Here is a 26460-nt window from a genome sequence, read left to right as displayed (position 1 = left end):
ATCTGCCGTGAGTGAATGCTGAAACTTGGTTTTGTGTCTAGACAAGAACCACAAGCGTAGGATGTATTCTGACTAGAGTGGACGATGATCTCATATAACTCTAACAAATAACACCAAAAAAAAAGACATAACTGGGAAAATTAGCCTCTCTGGAACGCAATGTTGTGGGAAAGAATACATTAGAAATATAAATTAGCTTTCGCTATAATGCTCCTAGCAATACATTATCCAAATGAATATCCAACATTCATTGTGCAAATTAATATGCAGACATTCCTAGCGTCCACTGTGGAAGAAACAGACACAAGCCTGGGTGGACCGAATAGGAAAGTATTCCCCAGAGCAGAGTACTTTGAAGAACAGTCATCAGAACCCTATGTTCCGTGTAAAGCAATGGGCCTAAGCATTGTACCTATGTAGGATTCATAGATTTATAGTTATACACTCACTGAACACTTTATTAGGAACACCTGGACACCTTCCCATGGTGGAGGTGGTGTAATGGTGTGGGGAATGTTTTCTTGTCATACTTTGGGCCCGTCAACAATCATCGCTTTGAGTATTGTTGCTGACCATGTGCATCCCTTCATGGCCACAATTTACCCATCTTCTAATGGCTACTTCCAGCATGATAATGCACCATGTCACAAAGCAAAAGTCGTCTCAAACTGGTTTCATGAACATGACAGTGAGTTCAGTGTTCTTCAGTGGCCTTCCCAGTCACCGGATCTGAATCCAATAGAACACCTTTGGGGTGTGGTAGAACAGGAGATTCACAGCTTGAAAGTGCACCTGAAACATCTGCAGGAATTGCGTGATGCAATCATGTCATCATGGACCAGAATCTCAAAGGAATGTTTCCAACATCTTGTGGAATCAATGCCACAAAGAATTGAGGCTGTTTTGAGAGCAAAGGGAGGCCCTACCCAGTATTAGTACAGTGTTCCCAATAAAGTGTTCGGTGAGTGTAGACTGTGCAAAACCCAATGTCCATATAAAATGGCTCACCTCTGGTGTGTCCTGCAGATCTGGCTCAGTATCTCTATGTGCTCCTGCCCTATGTTGTTGGTCCCAGATGAGGCATTGCTCTCCAGCCTGTTCCTCTCCCTACACTGATTCTCTGCAAACACACACGACACACAGACATGTTAACACACACGGACACACACACACGCACGCACGCACACGCACGCAAACAGTCGAATTTGAGGCTAAGAGTGAAAACTTGGATTAGGATTTCGTTGGCCATTCGCTGGTGAAGAGGACAGTATGTATAAGACAGAACAGGCATGTCAGGTGCAGTACCCCAGTCTTCCTGCAGGGCAGCGAGGTTGGACAGCAGGCGCTCATGGTACAGCTTCTCCAGCTGTAGGAACTGAACCGCCCACGGATCTGATAGCATCAGGAGTTACAGAAAACAACACATACAACAGCCAATCACAACTCTCTCTCTCTCTCTCTCTCTCTCTAAGGCTATCAGCTCTGGGGTGCCCACCAAAGACATATCACCTGGGATGGGCTGGGAGCAGCTGTGGGGTGGAATAAAAAAATATATATATAATAATAATATAATATAATAAAAAGAACTATACCAATTAAAATAGAAAATATCTTAGCATGTACAACAGGAAAAATACTAAATATACCATTATGGACATAAATGACCATGTAAAAAAAAAAAAAATGTATTAGAAGAATAACAATAATATGTGTATGTATGTGTGTATGTATATATATACGTATGTATGCATATGCATATGCATATGTGGATGTGGATGTGGATGTGGATGTGGATATGTATAAAGTATAAATATATAAAAAGTACAGAGTAGATATGCTATATTTGTAATAACTGTTCAAATGAATAAAACAAACAAAGTAATTAGGTCCTGACAAGGGAGGTGGTGGTGGCTGGGCAAAAATGTTTTAATATTTAATAAAAATGTTTTTTTCATGTCCTCCAATTAGGGGAGGGTTGGGGGCAGGGGGGAAAAAGGGACTAGAAATGATGCAAGCAATATTATCGGATAGAACTTAAATTCTGTTGATCTATCCTTTTTTTTTTTTTTTTTTTAAACATATCACTTGCACTATAACTAAACACATATAAACAGCATCTGGGGTTTTGAAGACGATATCACTGGGGGGCGCTTGGTGACGTAGCACACTAATGCGCTTACCACGTAATCGCAAGGTTCCTGGTTCAATTCCGACCCTCAACCTGTCTTGCATGTCATCCCTCCTCTCTCTCCCATCCTTCCAGTCAATCTCTACTGTCTCTATCCCAATAAGGCAGAAATGCCCTAAAAACATATTTATATCACTGCAGTTGCTGCTTGTGTATGAAAACCAAGAATTCTAATGCCTGTTCTGAGAATGTTGGTGCCAGAATATGTCCTGCTTCATTATTGGCATTGAACTGTGATTTTTAGGTCCGTTCTGGTTGTACAAACAAATAAGACTCTGAAATGTCTGGCTAGTACCTCTGGAACAAAAGACTCTTATCTCAATGGGAAATAGTTGTTTCCCATCTCGTAGAACACAGCCTGTAATCAACACCCACCCTCCACCCTGAAAAATCACCACACCAAGTCTCAAGACACCCAGCCACACCCACACTCAATGTTCTCTCTCTCTCTCTCTCTCTCTCTCTCTCTCTCTCTCTCTCTCTCTCTCTCTCTACCTCTGTCTTGCGGTACGGTTACGGTGGCAACAGCATAAACAGACGAGGGGATGTTACACCCTGCGAGGAAACTAGTAGGGGCAGCAGGGAAATCCACCCAAGAACAAGCAACAATCCCTACTAACAACCTGTCTCTGGTAGAGAAACCCCTACAAAAAAAATCCACTTCCACTCAGCACAGATGGAAACATTTACTTCCCTCTCTGTGGAAATTGTAAACTCATTATCCCCAAAGCGTTTGGAAAAGACTAGTTTGACGGTATGAAAAAAATGTGTGTGTGTGTGTGTGTGTGAGAGAGAGAGAGAGAGAGAGAGAGAGATGGAGAAAGAGAGAGAACGAGACAGATGGAGAGAGAGGGTGGAAAGAACAATAACACTGGAGCAACATCATGGCAAGGATACAGTCCTCTTCCAGGCAGTAGGCTTCTGCTATCTGTGAAGAGAGAAAATCAAAACAGTTACAAACTGAGCATATATCAATCTGAATCTGAGTTTTAAATCCAGGAGAGTTTGGATTTAAGTTTTAAATCCAGTGATACCAGGAGGGACATTTAACTGACGTTTTAGAGATGAAGAGTCACATGCAACAACTTAGGGCCAGGATTACCATACCTCCCTGGGCTTTTCTCCTCCATAGTCACATGACTATTCCCTAACTGTCAGTCCCCTGGTTGTCTGTGTTTAGCTCAACACAAGGTTTAGCAGAATTCTATCTCTATTCAGACAATTCAGGAAGTGATTTGAATTTGCAATTCTAAAATGGAAAAACAGACCCCCAACCCTGATTCAGCAGCAAATACTGTAGTATGCAGTGAACAGAAAGTTAAAATTCAAGATGGGAGCCAGATGCAATGCAGAGGACAACAAATGAATAACAATGTTGTGCCTCAGGTTAGCGAATACCATACATGTCTTAGGTCAAACAACAACAGTGTCCTTATCCCAACTCTCTGTCCACAGGCAAATCATCCTCAGGACTAAATCACTTAAAATGCCTGCATTCTTCCTCAAGAGAGACATCTATTAATGTTTACAAGTATTCAGTGTATTTATCTAAGGAAATGGGCAGTCCTGAACTGCAGACAGTGAAGGCCAAGTAAGGCCAAGTAAGCCCCTTCCATTCTCTCAACAGTGCAGCTGAGAAATATTGACCATGCCATCTCTTGGCATAATACTCTGGGCAGGCTTGTCAGCCAATGATCTGCTGATTCTAACAGTGTTCAGCAGAGGCATTTCATGAGTACCACTGGTTCCTGGGATAGCATAGTTGGCTCTTTGTTTCCTGATTACCAGAATTGGCAATGAAACAAAGTCAACTGCAAGGCTCTTAGGGCAGTAGGAAGGCCAAGCCAAATAATCTGATAAGTAAATGAGGTTATAAAATGTACACAGTAAAATACATGAAAAAAGTCAGGATTATATTTGTTCAAAAGCTTGATTTGTTGATTTGTTCTTCCTGCTTATTAAACAAGACAGGGGGAAAAGGTCAGGTGTTGTAACAAGGTGGAAAACAGCCCTCAGCACCAGGCCACAGAGACATAGCACACAAAGACACACACACACACACACACACGCACACACGCACACACACACACACACACACACACACACACACACACACACACACACACACACACACACACACACACACACACACACACCTGATGTAGAGACTGTGGCAGCAGTGTGTGGTCACTATGCTCCCCTAGGGTTTGCAGTGAGGCCAGGAGGTCAGGGCTTGGGCCTGGGGGGTTGCCATGGGGACCACTTTCTGAAAACAAACACAATGTTAATGCAACAGACATACAGTACATCTCATATACAGTAGCCTATCTCTTTGTGTGCAATAAAATATGCAATATGAGATGTATTCAATGTGTATGCCAGTGTGCCATGTCGAGCTGGGAGTATACTATGTTAATTACAGCCAATATCAATGTTTTATTTTTGTTTATACAGCTGCATTGTGTGTACAGGACAATTTTCCCTTGGGACAATAAAGTTGATCTTATCTTATCTTATCTTGTACATTCTGAGGCTAATCAGCTTTAGTGTTAGCCTGGCTGCTAGTCAATGGAGTGTGTGTTCAAGCCATTTCCTGTGTCTGGCATGACAACCACAAAGGAAGTTGGCTTAGGAAGGCAGGAACAGACTGACGTCCTGGCTGCCAGCTCGGCAGGTCGTCATCAATACCACCTCCTCTCTTTTCAGTGTGATAACCTGAAGCCTTTTTCATAATGACTTTCAATCTGTCTAATTTAATCATTACATGTACATGTCTGTTAGAACATACTAGCCAAGTCAATTACACTACTGGTGCATGAATAATGATAATATAATCATAGAAATATATATCGATATATAGATACTATGACACATGGTTTGTGTTTGTCTGAGGGAATGGTAAACAGTAGCAGGCCATAGTCCAGTAGTGAGATCCAGCAGGTTTGTGCTGACTCAGTGCTTTACCTGTGGGTGGGGTAACCTCCTCTCCCTGGGTGTTCTCTGACTCTGGGCCTCGGGTGGAGCCACTGCTCTTGTTGCCCATCTCCCCCTTAAGGTTGACGGTCTCTGGATTCCTACTGGGTCACTGCTTAGGACTAGCTCCTAGCTCAAAACTGTTGTTGTTGTTGTTGTTGTTCTTATATACTTGCTGGGTCACATGACACTGCCAAAAGCTGTAGGTGGGTGACAGCAGACACTGTCTTCAAGCTAGTCGTTGTTGTTGTCATCACAGTTGGAAGACTATGGGTAAGATATTATCAGTGTCCTCTCCTCTGTGTTGGTATGGTCCAATCCACCTTCCTCAGTGTTTAAATGGTCTGATCCACCCCAGTCTCCTAGTGGTACGGTCTGCTTGTGTTTGGGACTCTCCCTGGTCCATGAAATCCTCTAACAGGTCACCACAGAGCTCTCCTTCCTCCTCTCACACTCTTCAGCTGCCTGCTGGTTATAAACAGATTTGACGGTGTCAGTACATTGGTGTCATTCTCAGGGATATACAATGCCTTCTTTGGTTTACTGCAGTGCAGTGCATTTCTCCTTGAGTTAGTGAATCAGCTCAATGTGGAGAGAGCTAGGGAAATGTCCGTTATTTTTCTGAGTGAGCCTTTTGAAACTAAACTCTTTGTGTTTCACTATGGCTTTCCTTCAGGCACAGAGGGGATATGTTCGCCTCAGACAGCTTCAAGTCACTGAAAATAACATATGTGTCTGTATAGACTTCTAGGGACTATAATGGCCAGTGGCCATGTTACATCACCCTGTCAGAGAGTTCTATACAGGCAGACAGTTTACGGACATTTACACATCATAGGACCCATATTCAAGCATGAGTGATCAGAGTAAAGCGTGCAAAGCGTGCCATAACATGACTGGAAGTGTCCACAGTCATGGGATTGTGAGGGAACTAGAACATGGAATGTGACAGAACACACACACACACACACACACACACACGCACGCACACACACACACACACACACACACACACACACACACACACACACACACACACACACACACACACACACACACACACACACACACACATAGGTTAGAGGGCAGCTGTGATTCATATACGATGTGCAAGCATATTAACACACTTCTGTGAATATGTTTGTCTTTTCAGAATGAAAATAATGTTGTGAATACTAGCTATGCCCTGATAGTCCAATCTGATACATAATTGTGTCTATAATAAACATTGCTTGTGTAACAATCCCTTAATACAAAATATTATGTATGTGTGTGTGTGTGTGTGTGTGTGTGTGGGTGGGTGTATGTGTGTGCGTGTGTGCGTGTGTGCGCGCGCGTGTGTGTGTGTGTGTGTGTGTTTATCTATGAGTGTGTGCGTAGTCTGCGTACATAACCTATTAGTGTTCATGTTACCATGCAGAGGTAAAAAACCGTGACAGAAAAACGAATTGATCCACTCAAGCGAGCAATGTGAGCAAAATAGGTAATTCCCAGCTAAAGCCGCCTTTAGAATAATGTGGATATACCACCCTCTCAACTAAAGTTATTATAATAATAACACAGCCACAAGAAGAGACATATGCTTCACTGTAGCTATATAGACATATTACCTTGCACCAATTATCACTAACAACAAGGCTATTTATGAATTAGAATTAGAATTAGGAGAAGACTATATCAATAAATTGTTATGTAACAGTAACAGTAAGGTATAGAATTTCGATGCGATTTCTGAAATAGCATTTATGTTTTCGTATCAGCACTGGTAATAACGGAATAGGCTACCTATCGTCACGCGGATGCATCCATATACTCACACTTGTAAGATGATGTCTAGCAATAGTAGATGGTTGACAATCAGATAAACATTCCGACTCAATCTCTTCTATTCTGGACGCGATGTTCTAATTATTGTACATGATTAAATCTGTTTCATTGTAAAGCTTACGATCTGTCCGCTACGAAGATGCTGTCTGCAGTTCCATGGTTGTTTATGATTTGATCCGGGCATTTTCTATTCTCCATAGCCCCTCGTTGCAAAATATATTAATAATTGTATATTCCAAGATAGTCAAGGGTGCCATCTTCTGGTAGATGTCTCACATGCACGGAGATGTCGTTATTGAACAACAGTACTGCTGTTATGTGCTACTGTACATCATTTGGAGCTGATTCAGTCCAGATACCCAGATCAATAGTGATAATGTATATCAATGGTAGTGATTAACCTCTGTATGCCAATTTATGTTTATGTATAGAATAGAATAGAATAGAATAGAATAGAATAGAACAGAATGTCATGCCCTCCACTTCCACCTAACCTGTGCCAGCCTCTCTCTCTCCTGTCTGTCTGTGTGTCTGCTTGTATGTGTTGGGGGTGGGGGGGGGGGGGGGGGGGGTATGGCCTCAGGCTCTAACAATCCTGTTTCATCATCATCTCCACCTGCTCTCTCATCATCTCCACCTGCTCGGTCTTCACACCTGTGGTTCATCTTCTCATCAACCTGCAGTATTTAAACCCTGACTTCCCATCCACCCATCGCCAGATTGTTTGTTGTTCTCACATGTCAGTCTCGCTCTTTCGGTTTCTGCCCTCCTACCCTACCTGTCTTGCCTGCTTGTCTTGCCTGCCCTGCCTATCTGCCATGCCTGCCTCTCCTATCTGTTCTGCCTGCCTGCCTGCCTGCCTGCCTGCTTGTCCTGCCTACCCCTGCCACCCAGCCCTGCTTATCATTATTATTTTGCTCTGACCATACCATAGAATATAATAGAATGAACTGAAAGATAACAGAAAATAATAGAACTGGACGATATTTGTTCATCTGTTGGCATGGTCCAGACCACACCTGTGCTTTGAACTCTTTTGAAAATCTCATATCTGTCCTTTCTAAATAATGCAAAACAAAGATGTGCCTTGTTGACAACTGTCTGCAGTTACAAACGAGCCTCAATGATGGGGAAGTAGAGCAGAAACAAAGAAAGACTGTAATAAGAGAGATCAAAGGAGAGAAAGAGAGAGAGAGATCCAGGGAATGAGAGAGAAAGAGAGCGAGAGATAGAGAGAGTGTGTGTATGTGTGTGTGTGTGTGTGTGTGTGTGTGTGTGTGTGTGTGTGTGTGTGTGTGTAAGGGTGCATGCACATGCGAGAGAGTGAGTGTGTGCATATGTGCGTGTGTGTGACATTGTAAAGGGCTACCTTTGGAGCTGAACTCTGGCTGACCTGTGTGTCCTTGTTGTCTCCCCACTGGAAAACATCCGTAGTGACATCCGCTATCAGCTAATCTGTTGCATTATACAAATATAAACACTTGGCTCATAGCATTGTAGTATTCACTGTGGTGGCCTACTACTGTATCCAACACTTCAATGTAAGCATTGCTAACAAATTAGCATCACATGCCAGGCTTCTAGCTGGTCATAATGTCATCAGAGGTCAGACCCAGGTGAACTAACAAAGTAGGCAACAGGGGGTACACAAGTTTATTTATTCATTTTTTGTTTGGAAAGTTAAAGGTTACACAGCAATCCCATTATAAATACAGAGAAATACTATAGCGTATAAAGAGTTGACATACAACATGCTAATACATAGGATGGACAAACAAACATTGTGTGTGTGTGTGTGTGTGTGTGTGTGTGTGTGTGTGTGTGTGTGTGTGTGTGTGTGTGTGTGTGTGTGTATGCGTGTGCGTATCTGCTTTTGTGAATTTTAATGTGTGTGTGTGTGTGTGTGTGTGTGTGTGTGTGTGTATGCGTGTGCGTATCTGCTTTTGTGAATTTTAATGTGTGTGTGTGTGTGTGTGTGTGTGTGTGTGTGTGTGTGTGTGTGTGTGTGTGTGTGTGTTGGAGTTCCTTCATCCATTTACAAAACTGTGAATATTGATCAGTATGCGTCAGAGCATCATCCAAGTCCAGACTCAGTGAGTGTTGTTTAAGCAATAATGCCCGAGAGGCCATGATTTATCTTCAATATTGTCACGGGTAGGGGGAGTTGTTAGGCAAGGCGCGCAACAGAGTGCCGACAAACCCCATACTAGGTGGCAACATTATTATAATAATAATAATAATAATAATAATAATAATAATAATGCATTTTTTTTGTATAGCGCTCAAATACACTACATTCCATGGAGAGAACAACAATAGATAGATAAATAAAAAGTAAAACAAAAGCACACCAGGGCATAATTACTTTTATACAACGGTTACACAACAAATCCGAATTGTGACAAGATAAGAGTATTTCTCTGTAAGGAGTATTTATTTTGTGATAGATTGTGGTGGTTTCTGTCCTGCACTGAGAAATAAAGTTTCCCCAAACTACAAACGTTGTCAAGGAACGTGATACAGAAATCGATTGCGGCGTAAGGAATATCATAACAGGTGAATTCACTGTGACATTATCATTATTACCATTATTAAATCAGGCTTCGAACGCCTCTCGGTCGAATCACTATGCTCGTTTTCATCAACCCATTGCATAATTAGTATTCAGACAGTATTTCCCTCCCTCCTCATACAAACTGATCATACTGCTCATACAAAGTCAACATAGAGACTTCTTACAGCTGTTAAGACTTGCTTTATAAGCATGTTTTCAAGTGGAATTCAGATGAGCACCAAAAAGAGGTTTGAAACCTTGGCTGTGGTGTTGCATTGATATTATTTCTGTCCCCTAGTCTCTCTCTCTCTCTCTCTCTCTCTCTCTCTCTCTCTCTCTCTCTCTCTCTCTCTCTCTCTCTCTCTCTCTCTCTCTCTCACAGACAACAAGAAATGGAGGAACGTTTCTAAATTCCCATGTACCCTTGCTTTTCCACGGCAGGCCGGCGGCGCCTCTTCTGGCGTCTCTTGGTGGCGACATCGAAGCAGGTGACCATCATGATGTTTGCTTTACACTGGTTGACCCGGCTCTCCAGTCGAGCTGTCACCACCTCCAGGGCCTCTAGGTGCTCCAGAGAGTCCACCTCAAACGTCTGCCACAGGTCGACTACGCACAGCAGACAAACACAAGTACTAAGCACTGTATCCTTTGATTGATGTCGCTCATAGATGATAAAGTAGTTTTTTACGATTGTCTGCATCACAAAGAAGAGGTAATGTGATTGTGTATGTGCTGCTCTCATACAGTGTTTTTAAGTACAATACTCACACTGTTTTTTTTGGGAGGAGGGTGGGGGGGTGGGGAGGGGTGGGAGGGGGTTGGCGGGGGGTGGGGGGGGGGGTAGAATTTAAATTCTATCAAATAGCAATGCTTTAGTCCCCTTTTTTTACCCGTGCCCCAAAACTCCCCTAAATTACTCACACTCTTGGTTCCACTTCCCAGGCTCCAACATGAGGCTCTGTTTGGCGTGCTCCAGCTCCTTCTTCAGGCTGTTGTACTTGGCCCTCAACTCTGTGATCCTCTGCTGTCGATGCTCCAGAAACTTGAGTTTGGCACTGAAGCAGGCTATCCCCTGTGAACAGCCATGTAAGGACACAGAAGAGACCTTCGGTTAAAACTACAGATATAAACACAAGTCTCTCTGCTTCATGACATAAAACAAGATAGAGAGAATAGGACTTGTGTGAAGCTTTGAGAGGAGAGAATGGTTCATTTTCAAATGTTATACATACATACACTCACTGAACACTTTATTCGGAACACCTGTACACCTTCTCATGGTGGAGGTGGTGTAATGGTGTGGGGAATGTTTTCTTGGCACACTTTGGGCCCGTTAATACCAATCAATCATCACTTGAATGCCACAGCCTATGTGAGTATTGTTGCTGACCATGTGCATCCCTTCATGGCCACAATTTACCCATCTTCTAATGGTTACTTCCAGCATGATAATGCACCATGTCACAAAGCAAAAGTAATGTTGGGATGTGGTAGAACAGGAGATTCACAGCTTGAAAGTGCACCTGAAAAATCTGCAGGAATTGTGTGATGCAATCATGTCATCATGGACCAGAACATCAAAGGAATGTTTCCAACATCTTGTGGAATCAATGCCACGAAGAATTGAGGCTGTTTTGAGAGCAAAGGGAGGCCCTACCCAGTATTAGTATAGTGTGTATACTGTACATGAAAAGGGAGAGTGTTTCTGTGGATATGCAATACATTAGCATTTGCATCAGTGGGTAGGCTATGTGTGTGTGTGTCTCGAGTGGGTATGCAAAAAGACAAGGGAATTTGCATTGTCCTGTGATAATGGGGAATAAGATAATGGTCTTATTTTTCTTCTTCTCCTCCTCACCTGTTTTCCTGCACCTCCTCTCCTCTGCAGACGCTTCACATCATCTATCTCGTAGACCTTGATCTCGTAGGCTTCAGGGAAGCCCCTCTCCGCCCAGCACGCCCTGGGACCACTGACACTCCGCCTGAGGGAGAGGGTCGCATCGTGCTGCCGCTGGTGGGTCCCTATAAGTGAGATGGGAGTACTCTGAGTGCTTCATTTTCAGCATCAAATTACTCATGGTCCTACTGTCTTTGAAGGCAAATAAGGAATGAAAGTTAAGCCCTAATGGTAACAAATGAGAATTTAGCAATCTGTGCCACCCCAATAAATGATAAAAAGTTGAACAGTATAAAATAGCTATAAATATAAAAAGGAATTACAGTGCTCATACAGGCACATGTTTTCTTTTCCCTGTCTTCATTTCACATTAATGTTTTCCCAGTCCTCCAGCTCTTACCCGTGTTGCTGCTCCTCCTCTTGGGGTTCCTGCCACTGCGGGCCACGCTGAGCAGAGAGCAGCTCCTGTCACTGACCGAGTCTCTGATGGAGGTGCTGCTGCCCGTAGCCTCGCTGTCCCTCACCATGCTCTCGTACCCACTGCTCACCATACTGTTCCTGTTGCACAGCAGGGCGGTCTTCCCCATGGCCGGGGGCAGCTCCCCGCTCAACACACTGGTGACATCACTGGCATGGCCACTGAGGTAGTGAGGCCTGCGAGGGGCCGTGACCCGACTGTAGGGCGAAGGCACTGGGTGTACCGTTAGTCTCTCCTCCACGCCCCCTGCCATAGACCTGATGACCATCTTGTCCAGACCCACCACCTCTGTGGTACTGCTAGAGGGGGAGGGGGGCTCTCTGCCCCCTAGCTGGAGGAGCTCGGAGATGCGCCCGTTGATGACCCGGGCAGGGGTGCAGCGCGGTGGGCGGTTGCGGCTCAGGGACTGGGTGGACCAGGAGGAGGCCTGCTCGAGGGTCTTTCCGTCCGGAGAAAGGCTGGCGCTCCGGTTGATGGACTGGCGTAGCCCCTTGGGGGAGAAGCTCAGGTTCTTGGGGCTGGAGGTGGAGAGCCTGCAGACCTTGGGGCTGGCCATCATCAGCTTACCCACAGCTGAGAGTTTAGAGCGGCTGGCTTTAGGAGAGTGGCCTGATAAGTTAGCAGTGGTGGTGGTGGTGGGGTCATTATTCATTGGTATGGACCTGGGAGTCCTCCTAGGGCTGCGACTAGCCCGGGGTAAGGTAGAATCCCCCTCATAACTCCCTTTAGAACTCCCTTTAGAACTCCCTTTAGAACTTCCTTTAGAACTTCCTTTAGAACTCACAGAGGTAAGGCTATTGCCCCTATCCAGTGTTTGGAACTCTAGTGGAGTTCTATCCAATGAATTGGTCCTGCTAGCTAGCTGCTCAAGCTTAGCGCTGAAGAGCCTGCTGCTCTCCTCAATAGGTGATTTCAGCTTCCCGCTACCATTTGTACTCTCATGTCTCACACTCAGAGTTGAAGAGTGAGTTGAAGGCATTGGGTCTGATGGTGAACTACTATCAGAGCTGAGTGGGCTGTTGCTGCTGGTTCTCCGTCTCTGCTCCAGGCTGTACTTCCTAGCAGGGGAGGAAGGCACGCTCTCCCTAGACCAGGTGAAGTGCCCCTGTCTGGCTCCAGACTGCCTCCTCTCCAGGGTCACCCCTGGGCTGCACAGCATGGATGATGTAACCTCTGAGTCTCTATAGTCCTCAGTTACATGACCATAACGCTCCTGTTTGTTGATATCATGCCAGCCTCTAGGCAGACTGGCTGTTTTGAATATGGTAGCCTGGCAACCAGGTAAACGGTTCTCTAGTGTATTTCTGGTGAGTTCACAACTGTCCCCCATGGCCTTTGGAGTACTTGGAGAATAAACCGTCTCTCCTCCTCTGGAGTAACATTTGCCCACCTGATTACGACTCCTCCCACTAGCTCTCTTCTCTGGGGTTCTCTCATGGCAGGCTGCATTATCAAAGACAAATGAATCACATGCGATAACAGCCGTTTGACCTAGCGAGAACACAGCTGTGCTCTCACTCTTCCTCTCACAATCTCTTGCAATACCAGAGGCCACACCTTGCCTCTCTGGGGCCTCTTCCAGGCCTCGAAAAACATTCTGCCCCCGATGGCCAGTCAGTGTATGCACACCCATGAAACAGGTATTGGGACTCTCTCTATGGCTAGACCCCTCTAAACCACCACTCCTGTTCACGTCAATGAGCATGGGGTTGATAAAGGAGGGTAAGGCCCTCTTCTCAACCCTAGATAGTGGCAGGGGTTTGGAGGTGCTGGATCCAGATATATATGTATTATCAATGGTGCTGGCCCCTGTGGCCATGGCTGCCTTAGAGGCAGCAGGGTCCATGGTCCTGGTAGAGGAGCCTGTAGTAGTAATAGTAGTAGTAGTAGTGGGATCTTCACTGATGCTACTGATGATCCTGATAGGCAGGGAGCCCAGAGGCTGCTCAGCCTGGGCGCAGGAAAAGTGGCCGTCTCTCTCTCTGTCTCTGATCCTTATGAAGTTCGCCGCCCTGCCGATACTCCCCCCTCCTCCTCTTCCTCCTACTTCTCCTCCTCCTCCTCTCTCCAGTGCCCCACTGATGGTCACCTCCTCCACCATGGTGAAGACCAGCTCATCCTGACCCATCAGGTCCAGAGGTTGCTGCACGGTCACTGTGATCGTGGCCTTCATCTCCTTCAGGTCCGACTCTGGGGGCAGTTGGGGTATGATGTCCCCTAAGAGAACACTTTTGGCCAGAGAGGGAGGGAGGGACGGGGAAAAGAGAGAAGGGGACATGGGGGAACTCTTGCCAGCCGGCGAGGTCCTCCTGGTCTCGGGCTGCAGCCAATCAGAGACATCATCAGACCTCCCTTGGTTTTCTATTGGCCCCAGTGATAGAGCAAGCGAGGTGGGTAAAGAAGTGTTCTTCAAAGTGTATACTTCACAGTGCGGCTGGGATGAAGGGTAGTAGGACTCTGGGGCTTGGCTTTGGCAGACTGGGAGAAGGCTGAGCGGGCCAGACGGATTTGGGTTTGGTTGGTCTTCGCCGGGGCTAGCCGCGCTAACCTCCTCGCAGTCATACAGCCCAGAGTCCTCCCTCTGAAAACTCTCTCCTGGGAAGCTGCCATCTGCCATCTTCTCACCAACGGAAATCTCGCCACATTTCACCTCCATATCCAGCAGGGGCAAGGTGCTTTTCTCCACCTCAGCCTCGGTCTCTGTTTCGCCCGTGCCAGTTTGGCTTTGGGTGACAGACAGGGACTCTGTCAAGGTGTCGGTAGAAGAAGGCTTTTTCATGGAGACCGTAGCAACCGCCTCACTCCCGTCAATGCAGCCCAGTCTCTCCTGCAGCTCAGCAAATGTATCACACTTCAAGCAGTCTCTCTCAGTCTGTCCCACTTCGCCACCTCTCTGATGTTGGACGCCCTCACTCCCTTTCTCTCCCTCCGGTCTCACTATGTTTAGAAGGTCCTGCAGTAGGGTAGTAAACTCTGCCGCCTCCAGGTCCTCCTTAGTCTTGTTATGGTGCAGGGATTGGATAATGGGTACGAACTCAGGATGACCCTGTGTCTGCTCCGCGTCTGACTGCCGCTGGACTGACCCATCTGGGTTGACGTGGATGACAGTGTCACAGGATTGATCGCTGCCGGAGTGGTCATCTAGCTCGCCGCAGAGGCGGAGCTTGGGCAGGTCAGAGTCTACTGCACTGGTGGAGTGGAAGGCTCGTAGGGATAAAGAACGACACCCTCTCCTCTCTCTGCTCAGACTCCTACCACTCGGGGAGCAAGAGGTGGATTGCTGTTGGAGAGGAAAGGGAACGGATATAGTTAGCTGTCTATAAACTGACTATAAATGCTTTACAAACCCTTGATAACATATGATTACAATTACAATGAGTCAATTATTCAGATTCAGATGTTTTTTCGACACTTTTGAAGCGCTGGAGAAACTCAGCTCATCCACCAATGTTTAGCACCAATCTATACCCATGTACTGTATACCTTTATGTTCAATGTTACCGTAATTCCAAAAGCAATAATAATGTAATTAGTAGGTTAGGGTTAGGGTTAGGGTTAGGTTAGGTTAGGTTAGGTTAGGTTAGGTTAGGGTTAGGGTTCGGGTTAGGGTTAGGTACTTTACTTACTTTGGTCTTCTTCTGTGTCCTGCGGATACGTGAGGCGACCTGGATAGTGGACAGTGTCTCTGGGAAAAGCGCTGGCGATTCGTGGGCATGGGCAATCACCGTCGTACGGCAGTTAACGTTGCCCAAAGACTCTTGTAGGAGCATGGTTAGTTTACGGTCCCTGTAGGGACACAACACAATGTCATTATCATACATAAACGTTTCATGAAATTTTAGTTTCTCCTTCTTCATCTATTATATTGGAATATACTGTATATAGTCAAAGAAAATATAATCTTTATTTCTAAAGCACATTTCATAAAGTACAGCAATGCAATACAGATTAATAATATTGAAATTAATGTAAGCGTCTACACTAACCTGTTAGGGATGTTTTTGTTTCCATTGAGCAGGGCCAGGATAATGTTGCCCAGCTCTGAGGAGGGAGGTCCAGTTCTGCTGTCGCAGGATTTAGTCATCCCCTTCACACAGCTAGCCAGGTCAACCATAGTCAATCTGCAATGGCCCTGAGATACTGGAGGAGGTGAGAAGAGGAAGAGGAGAGGAGAGGAGAGGAGAGGAGAGGAGAGGAGAGGAGAGGAGAGGAGAGGATAGGATAGGGAAGGGAGGAGAGAAGAGAAGAATAGGGGAGGGAATGGGAGGGGAGAGGAGAGGAGAGGAGAGGAGAGGAGAGGAGAGGAGAGGAGAGGATAGGGAAGGGAGGAGAGAAGAATAGGGGAGGGAATGGGAGGGGAGAGGAGGGGACAGGAGAAGATAGGAGAGGAAGAGGAGAGGAGAGGACAGGGGAGGGGAGGGAGGAGAGAAGGGAAGAGTTGGGAAGGGGATGGAAGGGGAGAGGAGAGGAAAGGAAGGAGAGGAGAAAAGTAAAGTAAAGTGAAATACAGATAATGAAGGAAAAGAGATTAAGGCCATCTGATAGAATAGTTGAAAATAGAACAAACAAAGAACATAAACACAAGTATTCTTGGGAAGGCTATTCAGCCATATGCAAATCTGCAACTACTAATTGGCTTAATATCTACAAATACTATATTTAACGAACAAGCCTGTGCACGGTCACTGACAATAATTAATCCCGATCATCATAATGAATGAACACAGGAATAACTGCGTGTCTGTTTGCTGCATGCGTTGCAACCTTTTCCGTTGCCCTCTGCAAGGTGCTGTCGGAGATGGAGGGTGAAGAACATATGCGAGCTGCAGGACCCTGTGATGTCACAGTGCGTTCCACTCGTCTCTGGGTTGCCGCGGTGACGCGATGCGACGGCAGCATCCAGGAGGAAGGCGGCTCGCTCGGCGGTCGGGGCACGAACAACACTGTGATTACGAAGCTGGAGGAGGGGGGGGATACAACATATACAGAAAAACACATCACCTCACATTCATATGACACGTTGGAACGTGACAGTGCCAGTGTCATGATGTGACTGTAATTACGTTCTGTGAGTAAGCCGCATATGCACTCACGGCAATGCATTGGAATTAGGTATGACTTGTTTTAGCTCATTGACGGATTGAGTGTTTTAGCTCATTAACTAGCAGGTCATTCAATCAATCAAGACCTGATTCATTTCACCTGCATTCCATAGATAGGGTCCTGGTAGAGATAAACGCCTGGTGCTGGGCTGTCCTGGGTATTGCCTGAAGCCACCCCTGCCAGTAAGTCCCTCAGGGTCTCCTCGTCCCCACGGACCTCAATAGCGGACACTGACACAGCCAGGTTTAACCCTGTCCTCTCCCTCCTCCGGTCCATGTGACTGTAGAGCCATGCAAGGGCACAAGGGATGATCCCTAGTCCTTCTGTGGACTCATCAGTCCCCAGCATGGTGTTGGACTTGTCTGTTCATTAAACACAATTAAAACACACATTAAGTCTGAGTGCCATGTTTGGGATGTTACTGACTAGAAAGAGAAAATAGCTTCGGGGGGCAGGGGTTTCATGGTCTGTTTAATGCGGCGCTACTCAAGATGAACATGATGATCTAATTACACAAGCTAAAATATGGCCATTTTTAAATGGACCTATTTACAGTACTAGTACGCTACTTTGCGTTTTGAAGTAGAGGAGGATTAATACTACTAGTTTGGATTAAGGTCATTTTCATTTTGTAATCCAAGTTACAACTTCCATCTGTTAGAATGGAAATGTTTCTTCTTGTTCTTCTTCTCTTCTTAAGTGCTTAAAACACTTCTCATTTTATAAGGGAGACTCACCACATCCACCAATGCATGGCACTCAGCTAAGCAAACCAAGATAGAGGGGAGGGGGGGGGGAGGGAGGGAGGGAGGGAAGGAGCACTTTTTGCTCTATATTGCAGTATGGCTGTAGACTAGTGAGGCGTACCCTAGGTAAACTCACTCACCAAATGCTAATTGAATGAGGGTATAAGAGAATTGGTTTTCTCCAATTAAAGGCTGAACCCGCCTGCCATTATTCATCCGATAGTCATTCAACGGAGGAAGATTGATATCCTTTGGCAGCACACCGCCGGCCATCTACACAGGGCCCAACTAAATCAGATTTACGGCCAGTGGCGTCATGTGTAGAAGCATGCTCCAAGGGGAGGTCGCCCTTACTCCCTTTCACTGTGTTTTTTCTATTTTTTTTTTATTTGTGTCAGTCGTCTATTAAAAGCCTTTAGTAGAGCTAAGTGGGGTCCACCGTTAGTGCTGTCTCACAGTCCATTTCATTTTAAGTCCTTTCAGCTCGGCTGGCAACATATTGGGCTGTCGCCTTTTTCGGACGTTTTTGACATGCTTCAGAGGCGGAAGAACCTTGAAAACATTTGAGCTGGATAATTGATTAATCCATTTTGTATTCACCAGAAAAGGGGGAAGGACAGATAAATGGAAGGAGGAAACACCTCCTTCCACTCTATGTCACCGCAGCCGTAGGAGAGAGGGATGGAGGGATGGATGGATGGAGGGATGGATGGATGAAGGCCTGCTGGAGGGAGATGTACATTCGCTATGTAAAAGCCTTGTGGTAATAGCCACTCTCATCTTGAGGTTTGACCCTAGACCACTTACTTACCCACTTTAGTGTGTCCGAGACTCAGGACGCAACCGTCGGCCCCGTTGACCACAGAGTGAATGACCTCAGGCAAGATGCCTGCACACACCTCCGCCTAGGGAAGAGAACAAAGGAAGGAAGGAAGGAGCATCTCAGGCTCGCATTAATGCCACTGATAGAATAACTGAAGCTGAGTGAATCACCGAAACTAAACACACAGGATGAGAGGCATGGCCTTAAAGCAGCAACACACGCATGCACGTACGCACGCACACACACACACACATGCACCCACACTCACACGCACGCACGCACGCACGCACGCACGCACGCACGCACGCACGCACACACGCACACACACACACACACACACACACACACACAGACTAAGATAGCAGCCATATTCTTTAGTGATGGCTCCCCGGAAAAAGCACTTTAAGTGCCATCAGTTTTCAGGTCATAAGACAGAGATAACAATGTATCAGCAGAGCGTATCACCACTGCTTCCACTGACCTGGGTTGACTCCTGTGGGTAGGCTGCATCCAGAGTGTATGTCTTAGAGGGAGCCTTCGGCTCATTGACTAGTGTTTTAATCTGGGTATGTGTGTGTGACTGTGTCTGTGTGAAGGAGCGCTGGTGTGTGGTGTGTTGACTGTAGGCTGCAGGCTCCACCACTGTGACCCTCCTTCTGGAAGGGTCTACTCTGAGGATGGGCGGCTGAGAGGGGTCCGCCAACGGAAAGGGCGAAACCCGCAGCACCACTTTGACCTGTAGGGAGAGGGGAAGCTGGATTGTAAACGTGCGCGTTTTTGAGTTTTTGTTGATTTCAAGTTAGGATCATTTCTACAAATGATAAAAGAGCAACACGGAGGCATAAAAACAATACATTTCCATGTTTTAATTACATTCAGTCATTTGGCAGAAGCTCTTAGAGCACTTATAATAAGTGGATTCAAGTAAGTGAGCTGAAGAAACCACATTATACTGGCATTATGAATAAAACCATTAAGTAAAGTGTTTGTAACAATAACATTGGTAGAATAAAACAATCTGATTCAAACATACACGACTGGAAAAATACCATCATATCACATTCAACCAACGTTTTATCCCTCACCAAATCTAATCCCAAATGCATAATAATATCTAGATCATCTCATGTATGGAAAGGTGGAGAATATCTGTCAATATAGGTCACAGAGTCTTCAAAATGTTCCTGTTTGTAAGCTGTGGCAGATGACAGAATCAGCAAGTCTCTTTTTAAAACCTAAAACTTGTGAGTCTCCCAGCTTTTCCGTTTCTATTTAAATGTTTCCTTTGAAATAGGTATGACATTAAGCTAAACGGAATAGAGATTTAACTCAGGCATCTGAAGATGGATTTAAAAACAAATCCTTTTCCCGGCAGAACACAGAAAAATAGGGGATGTTTCAGCTCCTGAGCCCCTGCTGTTCCCCGCTGCTTATACCGACCTGGTTAAAAGAAAATAGGCTGCTGAGGAAAACCTGTGCAGATGAAAACAATATCTGTCCCTCTTACTTACACCTCTATAATATAGTAGCAGGGAGAGAATAGCATAGAAATAAATATAACGAATTGCCAATTGTCTGAGGTGCTTTTTCCCAACTATAAATTCTATGAAGGATAGTCAGATATACAGATATTACCACACATCCATTTAACTAAATTCTATAATTCCAGAGTGCTTTGTTAACAGATTTTTTGCATGTTCAGACATTAATTCAGAGCTCCACAGAAAATATAGAGGATTTAAAGGCTTTAAGGGATCGTATGTTCACTTAGCTAATAGCTACTAAGGCCCCAACAGCCACTTAACAAAGATCCATCCATCTGACAGATTTGAGGGATCAAACATCACAACACCACTAAGATGAAGACAATAGGTCATTGATATACACTTAACAAACCGAAACTGAATTTATAATTGCGTCAAGTCAGCTGTGCTTTTGTTGATACCACACAGCTGGCACCACTGTATCAGTGACATCATGATTATGAATCTGATGGTCTGCCTGTGTCTGTCTGGTATCTGGTTAGTAAGGCCTCCTCCTATAATTCCTTCCTGTAAAACAGAAGTCGTCCCTAACTTGTGTATTGAACGTGTGTCAAGTTCTATTTATGAAGGGGTTGAATTATTCAAGAACCCATTTACTGGGAGAGATCCCTTCCACTCTCCTCCCCCTTCCCTCCCCTCTCCTCCCCAGCCGTCTGCGTGCTGAGTGCTCCTCCCGCTTCACCAGGTGCAAGGAGAGGGAGACGGAACCTGTTATCTGAAACTCTAGAACGGCCCCATCAGGGGATCTATCAGACTGGACGGCGGCCATATTGATTTTCCCTATACCCAGGAGAGGGAGGGTAGAAACAAGAAGGGCATTAACACCACATTACAGCAGATCATAAAAACGGGGGCAGGAGTGAGGCACCAATATAGGATATCCAACACTCTCCTCACTCTCCTCACTCTCCTCACTCGTTTTACGAGACACTTCAAGGAGTAGACCTGAACAAAATATGTATTTGAAATGGTTTGCAATATTTGAGAAACTTGAGGTGCGCTTGATTTAACTTGTCAGGCACAATGGAAGAGGTGCAAATGCTGCATACAAGGCAAGCTTAATCAAGCATTACTGTCCCTTTTTTTATGGTGGTGGGTGACGTGGTTTTACCTTGCCAATGTTAGGAGTGTCTTTGCTCCTGTTGGCAGCTTGGAGGAGGCAGGTGGGGACAGGGGGTGGAGACTTCTGAATGAGAGCCCTGAAACAGGTGGTGAGGTGGGGAGGGGGACACACCGCAGAGGGGGCAGAGCTCTGGCCCTTCCTTCTTGACGACAGGCTCAGTTTCTGGGCTGCCCTGTGGAGAGAATGATGGAGAACGCTCTTTCCATCAGAGTGAAAATGATGAACACTTTTATTACTGCTTTGCCCCCCTCAGTTAGAGACAGTCTGAACATTTTTAAGACCTGGCTTCAGGCCCACATGTTTAGTCTGGCTTTCAATGTGTTATTTTGTATGTTGCTCTTGTTCTGTGCTGTCCCTATATATGTTCCATGTTTTTATCAGTGTTTCTGTTTGCTTGACCTGTAAAGTGCTGGGTATGTGATAGAAGTGCTATACAAATAAAATGCATTATCATATTATTATACAGTAATTGCTCTAGTAACAACATGATATGTCTATGGTACGGCCTCTATTGTTGTTGTGTAGAAACAAAAAACTATTTAAAAACACAGTACATAGTTGGATTGGTTGAGAATGAGGTTACTGATTGAGGCATCACTGATTGAGTATCTATTGAGTAAATATTGTCAATCACGATTGTTCACACTTTATTCAAAGGAAAAGTACTGTACAAGTTTCCTACTACAGGCTGCATGCAGTGGCTTACCTGATCAAAAAAGACACTGCAGCAGAGTTGGGCGTGGAGGTGACCCTGGGGGTGTGGGGGGCCTTGGGGCTGGACTGGCTGGAAAGAGGCCGACTCTGTCCCTCTGGGAACTCCTCTGAGATCTGAGGGAGAGAGAGAGAAGGTCCATCTTACTGTAAAAGGACTAAGTCGGGAGACTGATAGGGGCATCTTCCCTTACCAACAGAGATTGTTGCCCATGTTCAATTGCATATCTCATAGTCGAATGAAGGCATTACATGACATTAGCATACAGTAGAAGCACATTGGATCATTTGGCCGATAATCATGTTGTTCTACATGTAATGTAAATGTAATGTCACAAATAGTACATGACGTCTGTTCTTCCCGGAGTTGGAGTCCTGACTCAGACATTGCCTACTAAACGTACGCTCACCGCTCCTGACTGTTCTCACCATAACCCCCTGGGGCTGAAGCTGTGTGTGAACAGTCTGAACTGAACCCAACCCCTAGGGTGTGTGTGTGTGTGTGTGTGTGTGTGTGTGTGTGTGTGTGTGTGTGTGTGTGTGTGTGTGTGTGTGTGTGTGTGTGTGCTTAAATGAAGTCACTGGGCTCGCCGTGAGCAAAGCAGACAGCCAGCAGTCTTGTTGTATTGTGGACCCCTCTGCAGCTCTACGTCTCATCAATGTTTCAGCAGGATAAGAGGATAACAACCCAGTTTCCCTCATACTGCTAGTCCGCTGCCACAGGAAACATCCAGCCATGTATGCGGCCAATTACTACTATAGGGGACCCTCGGGCTGGACAGACATATGGAACAGGATGGGGGGGGGGGGGGGGGGGTAGTTAGGAAGGGGAGGGTGGTAAAGTTAAGTTCTCCCACTACTCTAGTTTCTAGTTTTAACATAGCCCCACTGCCCCCCGCCCCACCCCCGCCGTCTCTCTCTCTCTCTCTCTCTCTCTATTTTATATATTAAAAACTGGCATTGTGGAGATATTTACTCAGGGTCTTCTTAACATCAACCAACACAGCATGAGATCAGCTCAGACTACTCATCTGCTCTGCTTCCTCCATGTAGAAAACCATATCAATCCCAACAATAACAAAGACTGTATGTTGATTTAAGGCTGAATAAAGTAGTATGTCGGTAATATAGTAGTATGTAATAGAGTATGCACAGAGCCACACACACACACACACACACACACACACACTGACACATAGGCTCAGGCAGAGAACAAGTACTTCATTAGACCAATACACTAATGTACTGTCGATATTCAAACCTCTCTCTCTTGAGCTGGACTCCAGAAACACTTTCACCATCATCTGTATTTACTGCCCAGTCCCTCTGCGGGCACTATGAATATTTCCCTCTCATCGTTAAGTTAAGTATGACCAGCCTATTGATCACTCATGCTGCTTTTTGACCGGCCGCTTTATGACAGAAATAAATCATGACCCAATTTCTCCATTAGCAATAACAGCATAATGCTGCACTGCTCAGGTTCTAATCATAGCTGATTGCAACGCCATGAATCATGAGCTGACATGCTAGCACGACCCCATAAGAACATGCTTCCTTTCAGCCAAGAGCCCTAAAAGGATGTGCTACAGTGTCATGATGTACAGCATCTATCTAGGCTTTTAGTTGTACCTCATAGGGGAAGATGGTGACTCCATTAGTGGAGGGTATGGACATAGACGCAGCCAGCTGCTGTTGCTCCTCCACCCATCTATCCATTTCCAGGTTGGGGGGCTTCGGTCCCCTCCTAGGGTGGCCGGAGCGGGGGCTGCGGGGGCTGTGGGGGCAATGGGGGCTCCGGGTCTTAGTGGAGAGGTGGGGGCTGGGTGGTGCTGTGGAGATGGAGGTGGTAGTGTTGTTGTTGGTGGTGGCGGTGGTGGTGGAGCTGGAGCCAGAGGAGGGCTTGGCTGTGGGCTGACCGGACCAGTTGGCATGCTCCCTGGTCAGGATCAGGTGAAGGGCCTCCTGCTTCAGCTGACTCAGGTGTGTATCACAGACCTTACAGGCCGTCTGGTCAGTGCCCCAGGTCTCTATGGCACTGCTGTGTATGTGGAGGTTGTCACGGAGGAATGCTGAAAGGGTGGGGTCCTGTAAATTTGGGAAAAAGAAGGTGACCAAAAATATCCATATGTATTCTATCTGAATTAAGAAACAAATTGCAGGAAGTTAAACAGGTGGATAAAATGGCCGAACTGAAGCTGACAACGTCAATGACCCACATTATGGGGGTGAACAGTCCCAGACTACTGTTGCATAAAACCAAGTCAACCATAAAAACGCAGATGTGCCCAAAGCCAAAACCAAAGCCCTGAGCCATCGAAGACCTGTTTACCAAGACAAACATGTTTTTGGCAGTGCATGATTCGTCATACTGTATGAGTAGAGAATTCATCCCAGCTCTGAAAATCAATACAACTCCAAGCTCTTATCAGATTTCTGTTGACTGTGGCTGAGAAGCAATTAGATATTCTCTCTCTCTCCCTCTCTCTACTGTGGCATGTGGCTCCTTGAACATTACATCATATTCTTCTGGGTTATGTCACTCTCAATGACATATCACAAAGTAGAGGACGAAAATAAATGTTTTATTCCGTTTCTGGTGATGATGGAAGAAGAGGCCATGGGGTAGCATTGCTGAAATATTAATATCTGGTTGAATCATAGCTACTCATAGGTCGGATGGCTATTGTTTTCTCAGTAGGTAGAATGGATATTGTGACAAATCCAGATTCACTGAGCAGAAAAAAATGCTTCCAGTAATTTACACATTCAAAAAGATTCAGTGGACCTATACTGAGTATAGTATTGTTTCTATCACAGTGATCATAACAACACGTCGATATAAACTGCTGTGATTGATTAGCTACCTTGCACAAGAAGTGTTGGGGAATGGCCAGACTCTGCGCCTGTCTCTTCAGCGCAACCAAAGTCGCCGAACAATTATCACAAAGTACTTTCCGGTCAGGTTTCCGATCGCTACAACTTTCCGACAGAGTGGGTCCATGTCCAGTGTCATTGGTGGGATATGAGGATCCGAAGGGTCCCTTGAGCGACCCCAAGGATGGGAGATTCGATCTCGGGCATAGAGTCCCAGGCGGATCGCCGTTAGACCCCGCACCCTCTGGAGAGGGACGATCCGTTGGTTGACAGTCCTCTTGCACTGTACCGCTCCCAGTTTCAGCGTATAACCTAGTTGGTTTACATTGAGGTGCGTCTGTTGTCTGGGAAATATAGACTAACACGTTAGCAAATTGTAGGTTAAGGAGAATTACAATTACATGGATATAATAACAGTAGGCTACCTGTTGTCTCACTTCTAGCCTGTATAGCCTAAATTGCTTTCACAGCACAAAACCAATACTGAATAATTGTTGGTCTGTTCAAGTTGAATCATAAGTCGCTTACCCAGTATCTTCTGCTGATTGTAGAAGGACATCTCTCCTTTTCTCTGCGTGAGAGTGAAGCCATAATTTGTTTACCAAGGAAATCCGAACAAAGCGCAGTGATGTTGTATACTTTAGCCTTGATTCTCGTTTTTAATTCACATTAAAAACATGATAAATATTAATCCAGGGTAGGAAAAGTAACTGAACTTCACCATATTGTCATATTGAGCTTGTGGTGGTGTGAATGAATGTGCGCGTAATGTCAGAGCGCATAGTAAGCGCATGGGCATCATCACTATGATTGAATTACTTTGTGTATTTCCCGTTGTTGTCCACAGGGAGGCAGCCAAGTGCAATCTATAGACGTGTTATCTAGCCAGAATACACCACAAATGCTAGTAAATATATATATTGTTTATCTAAAACCCCCAGTTCCTTCATGCTACCTCAGTGAAACAATCAAAGCCATAAAACAAGATAATGATTTGTAGATGCTTTATAGTGTTATAGTATAGGAATTATATTTTGTGTAATCCTTAATACGATAAAAACAGAAAAGAATGGTCATAGTTCGTTCAGAGGTCAAGGTCTGGGGGTTCCGATAAAGGTGCAGAGTCTAGTAGTCAGACTGTCTGCACCACTCCATCAACTGGGGTGTAACTGTGATGGGCCAGGTCGGCACTGTGGTGGGGGTCTCGGGGGTGTCCAGGCTGAGGGTGTTCCTGTTGACACAGTGATCTGGGGGGCGGTAGTACACCCTGGGAGGTGCTGATCCATAAGAGCTGACCATCTCGGGGACAGTGGGTTTCTGGACAGGGGAGGTGATGGACTGGGTCTCTGAGGGCATCAGAGGAAGAACAGGGGACAACCATGAGAACTAGACATAATACTGGAGGGGAGCAATGTAAACCTCAGTCAACTTGGCCAACAGCCACTTACATAATAAAAACACAGTGAAATGCATGTTTATTTCAAGTAAGTAAGTAAGTAAGTAAGTATGTAAACAAGGCCCTTAGAATAATGAATGATAAAAAGTTGAATGAAAGGCTCCCCATCTAAGTGACATCAAATGCTTTTACTTCCTATCTCAGATGTGCTCTTACTGGT

The 26460-nt window shown here is 45.4% G+C and overlaps 2 protein-coding genes across 2 annotated transcripts in view; both read right to left on the bottom strand.

Moving 5' to 3' along the window:
* The window catches only part of cnstb (consortin, connexin sorting protein b), a gene marked incomplete at both ends in the record, with an annotated part of 9427 nt that extends 4196 nt beyond the window's left edge, over positions 1-5231 (bottom strand). The window contains 5 exons of the mRNA XM_083689365.1: positions 1009-1120; positions 1306-1392; positions 3086-3116; positions 4345-4454; positions 5153-5231. Of these exons, the coding sequence (XP_083545491.1) occupies positions 1009-1120; positions 1306-1392; positions 3086-3116; positions 4345-4454; positions 5153-5231 (419 nt within the window). The remainder of the gene's footprint in view (positions 1-1008; positions 1121-1305; positions 1393-3085; positions 3117-4344; positions 4455-5152) is intronic.
* A 4717-nt stretch (positions 5232-9948) lies between these two features.
* On the bottom strand, positions 9949-25435 carry kif26bb (kinesin family member 26Bb; the record flags this gene model as incomplete). Its single annotated transcript, XM_083689364.1, has 17 exons — positions 9949-10148; positions 10464-10614; positions 11401-11564; positions 11840-13836; positions 13981-15197; positions 15544-15703; positions 15904-16057; positions 16682-16874; positions 17120-17382; positions 18578-18671; positions 19071-19325; positions 21245-21428; positions 21963-22084; positions 23600-23744; positions 23892-24055; positions 24922-25185; positions 25373-25435. The coding sequence occupies 17 exons, from the start codon at positions 25433-25435 to the stop codon at positions 9949-9951; spliced, it is 5790 nt and encodes a 1929-aa protein (XP_083545490.1).
* Between the last annotated feature and the right edge of the window lie 1025 nt (positions 25436-26460).

The sequence above is a fragment of the Argentina silus genome (genome assembly GCF_951799395.1).
Source record: "Argentina silus genome assembly, chromosome: 17".
Taxonomy (NCBI): Eukaryota; Metazoa; Chordata; class Actinopteri; order Argentiniformes; family Argentinidae; genus Argentina; species Argentina silus.
The sequence above is the reverse complement of the archived record's forward strand: the minus strand, read 5'-3'. Positions and strand labels throughout refer to the sequence as shown.